The sequence below is a fragment of the Arachis ipaensis genome, chromosome B02, assembly GCF_000816755.2.
Source record: "Arachis ipaensis cultivar K30076 chromosome B02, Araip1.1, whole genome shotgun sequence".
Lineage (NCBI taxonomy): Eukaryota > Viridiplantae > Streptophyta > Magnoliopsida > Fabales > Fabaceae > Arachis > Arachis ipaensis.
Window position 1 is genome coordinate 94955245 of NC_029786.2, and position 4365 is coordinate 94959609.

The following is a 4365-nucleotide window of genomic DNA, read 5'->3' on the forward strand; positions in this document are numbered from 1 at the left end:
ATATTAAGCTAAAAATCGCAAAGCTACTACCTAATAATAATAATAATAATAATAATAGTAGTTTTATATGTCAATTAAAATTGACATTTCTACCCCCAGATGCCAGATCTACACAGTAGTGAGCAGTTGAGAAATCAGAAAACCATTCACCTAAAACAGTTCTCATGAACAGTCTCACTCTGACTCTCCCAATTGTATTTACCTAAACCAACGATTATGTTAACATAATAATTAAGTCACTTTTAAATTTGTACTTCTCCTCTCTTTCTTTTCAATAACATGACTGTAGAGTATATATTATAGAGAAAGAACCAAGTAGAAACATATTGGAGATAAATCAACCAACTACTTGATCAGGGTTCCCATTTTTAATTCCTATTAGATACTATTAAATTGAGAATATTTGGTAAGATAGATAAGAAGAAGTAACAAAATCCAAATTAGATGCTACTTATTATTTAGTTTACTTTAACCCCTGCAACAAACATATTCAAATGCCATGGATAAATTTAAATTCAATCACTACCTTATTATGGTCGAAACCAACAGAGTTCTTTAACGATAATTGATGCTATATAGTAGGATCCAATATTTGTTTAAGAACTTGATAAGGCTAAAAAACGAAAATTAAAATCAGCAAGCTCATGAAGGCCTTGTCTTATTATATTCATCTCATAACCTTTGATTAATATTTCCATGAAGGGCATGCTGTGCATATAAATATAAATATGGTGGCGTCAAGATGCAAAGAAGAGAAGCAGGGTTAGTAGGTACTTTGAAAAGAAATGGTGAAGTGGAAGAAAGGGTTATGCTGCTTCAACAAGTGCTTCTCTATCTTTTCAACAAAGACTATCATCCTAAGTAGTAAACTCACTTCACATTTCAGGTTCAAACCTCAGAGTAAGCAACAAGTTACTTTAGATGTGAAATTTCTATGCATCTTTAAAGAAACTTTGTATAATCATATGAATTCTTGTTAGATATGACTCATAATTCAGTTGGCAATATATATATATGAATAGATAAACTTTAAAATTTGCATATTCAAGAAAATTAAGAAGGAATGATTTGCACATAACTCAAATTTCAATGGAATATAGTAATACATTTATTTTAGATAATCTATACCATTAGATGATGTAAGAGAGATTGATTTGTACATGGTCAAATTTTAGAGACTAAAAAGATAGTATAAAGTAAAATTAAATATTTTTTATTTCAGTAAGAGCACAACTTTAAAAACCTTTTTTGTACACATGACAACTTGAATAGTAAAAAAACAAGAAAGTTTTGTTCCAATTTATTGATTTCTGATTTAGTTTTGATCCTTTAAATTTTCTCCATGCAGGGCACAGAAAAGGGATTCTTAATAATTTGTATAAGGACATGGAATCTTATGGTGAATATGAAGATATACAAGTTATGTGGAAAATTATTCAATCTACCTCTCCTCAGTATGGCAGTAGCAACAAGGAAAGGAACAATAATAAGTCTTCATATTTGATTCTATGTTTTAGGCCAACTTGAATTTTGAATGCAATGAAGTGATACAATTTTTTCTAGATGGTCCAAAATAGGAATATGGGCATGGAAGGGGCTTTTTTTATATAAATAAATATTGAAAATACTTTATTTCCCAACATAAGCACTACTAGAAATGGTTATCTGCGTATCGCCAATTCTGGGGTGGCATCTACGAATTGGGTTTACACTCCAACTCAAAGGGAAAGGCCACGAAATGGTACTAGCAGCAGGTAAAAAAGCTGCACTTTCATTGGGCGACTGGCATACGCGAAATGGAGCACATCACCTCTGCCGCCCATGAGTTGGGAGAAATCAGGGCCGACAGCAGCGAATTGGAGCCAATGTGTGTTTTCCTCAAGTGTGTTTTCCCCAAAATGTGTTTTTCTCGTAGGTGCAACTTGCTAGAGCCTTTGATTTTACTTCTAATTCATTCAAGTTTACTTTTATGCAATTGTCTATCTCACTCTTTAATAAGTCATTCTTGTATTCAACACTAAACTTCATCCCACATAGAGCATTCCTCCTATGAAAGCAGCATGTTCCAATATACAAAAGGCATCATAACCATCCGCACCATACCATGCATCTCCACCTTCACATAATAATAATAGAAATAATAATCAATACAGGAAAAAAATGAATCATTTAAATGTTTTTCAATTTATTTATATTAGTGAAGATGGAGTGACTCACATCAATTAGTGTTAATAGAGTGCTGCTATATATCTCATGTTTGAGAATATTGTCAAAATTCTGAGGGAACTGCGCAAAAGCAATTTCATGGCCTTTCTCTTCATCCATCAAAAAGCAAAGAACATCCCTCACTGATTCTGAACTGTTTGAGTACATGTGACAATCTACATTTAGAACGATCTTCGCATTGCTTATCACTGATGACACCCTTAGCTACAATTAATTAATTAGGTACAATATAAGAAGAATTAATATGTTTCATTAATGAAATTGGTATCATTTGTACTAATGTAGCATATATATAGTTATGGATTAATAAAATTAGCACTTAATTTTAATACAGACAGATAACTAATCGTGTATTATTACATCAATAAAAATAACTAATTTTTAAAATTATTACTTAAAAAATTATCTAAACACACGAATTTTATTAGATGACTGAAATTATTATAAAAAATCTATATCAAGGAGTTCATGGCTCCAGCTTTGAAATTGTGATGGTGTTGGGATCTCTTCTCACGAGCCAAATACACAAGAGTTAGCAAATAATTCCCATCTTCATCTTTAAAATTATGCGGCTCCTGTTTATGCAGTATTATCTGTTAGCATAACAAGATCAAATCAATTAATTCATATAAATGATCACCTAATTAATCGACAGAAAAAGTTGTATCATAAATGTTACTATATTATTATACTTGAAGAATTGTGTCATGGTCAAGTCGAGAAGAATATAAATTTCACTGAAAAAATTCTCTATGCTTCGAGCGTTCTTCACTTGCTACTCTTTTTAATTTAGTTGCATCTTCAATTCTTTTTTTCAATTCTCCTCCTGCGCATTGGCTCCAATTGGCTGCCACCGGCCCTGATTTCTCCCAACTCGTGGGCGCCAGAGGTGATGCTCCATTTCGCGTATGCCATTCGCGCAATGAGAGCACAGCTTTTTTTACGTGCTGCTGCCAATGCCATTTCGTGGCCTCCTCCCTTAATTTGGAGTGTAAATCCAATTCATGGATGTCATCTCAGAATTGGCAATGCTCATTTCGGTAACCATTTCTAACGGTGCGTATATTGAGAAATAAAATTTCAATTAAAAAAAATTTGATATCCATATCCATAAAAAACACACCAATTTTTCATAATTAAACATAACACATTTTAAACTTCCATAATTACAAAAATTAGCCCCGCATTTAATGATTTACGCCTTACGGAATAATGAAAAAATTTGTGTCGATTTAGTATACTAGACAGAAATAAGTACAAATAATTTTTTTTTTTATTCTTCGTTCAATTACATCTTCTATTGGCAAAATTAGAAGCTAACTTGTGGAATTTAATGAACAATAGCCAGTGAAATTCAATGAAAAAGAAAAAATATTGACTAGGAATATATATGCATAGCATGACCCTTGGCAACCATTCTGAGTTGAGTCACATACTCTGAAATCTTCTTTATTGCTTTAACCTGTGCCAATCAAAACAAAAGATGTTACAAACACTAGTTTAATATACTCTATCAAAAGTGATGCAACCATGCTCATTTTCAAAATAGTCATATGATCATATTAACATCATATCTGAATGGTTGAAACTTAAAAGTAAAACAAGAGCAACCACAACATATCTGAATTTCATGTGAAACACAATTTTCAGTTCTATTCATCATTTCTTGTTCTAAATTCATTGCCTTTCACTTCAGCAGAATTTTACCTGCTCATCCAAAAACTCGCTCTCAATGAAGTCGCATAATTGTGGATCGTTGTTACAGTCAGCAACCTATAAATTCATAAAGAACAGTATAACTCATGAGTTCATTAGTCACTTGATCATACCTAAGATAATGTGATTCACATTAGAAAACAATTCAACCAAAGCTTGAGGTCAAAATAGTTTACACTGTGAAGATAAAGAAGCTTCTCATTCACCAACTTCTCCAAAGCCAGAGCTAATTCCATTGCTGAATTAAAGCGTAAACGAGAACAAAACAAACAATCAACAATTAGCATAGATAATGATTCGGATAACTAAATAAGATAACCTTATAGCATTGTTTGTGTCAATCTGCAAACAAAATTGAGAACTCACCATACAATACATCACCCTTTTGAGCATGTGCAAATTCTGAGGGAGGACTAGTGAATT

General features: G+C 32.1%; 1 protein-coding gene across 1 annotated transcript in view; it reads right to left on the reverse strand.

Annotated features, from left to right (window-relative positions):
- The window catches only part of LOC107627711 (ferritin-3, chloroplastic-like), a 4135-nt gene continuing 3264 nt past the window's right edge, over positions 3495-4365 (reverse strand). Inside the window, exons 4-7 of the mRNA XM_021116219.1 lie at positions 4309-4365; positions 4119-4180; positions 3934-3999; positions 3495-3688 (exon numbers count right to left, since the gene is read on the reverse strand). The exon at positions 4309-4365 is cut by the window's right edge and continues 20 nt beyond it. Of these exons, the coding sequence (XP_020971878.1) occupies positions 3605-3688; positions 3934-3999; positions 4119-4180; positions 4309-4365 (269 nt within the window). The 3' untranslated portion in view covers positions 3495-3604. The remainder of the gene's footprint in view (positions 3689-3933; positions 4000-4118; positions 4181-4308) is intronic.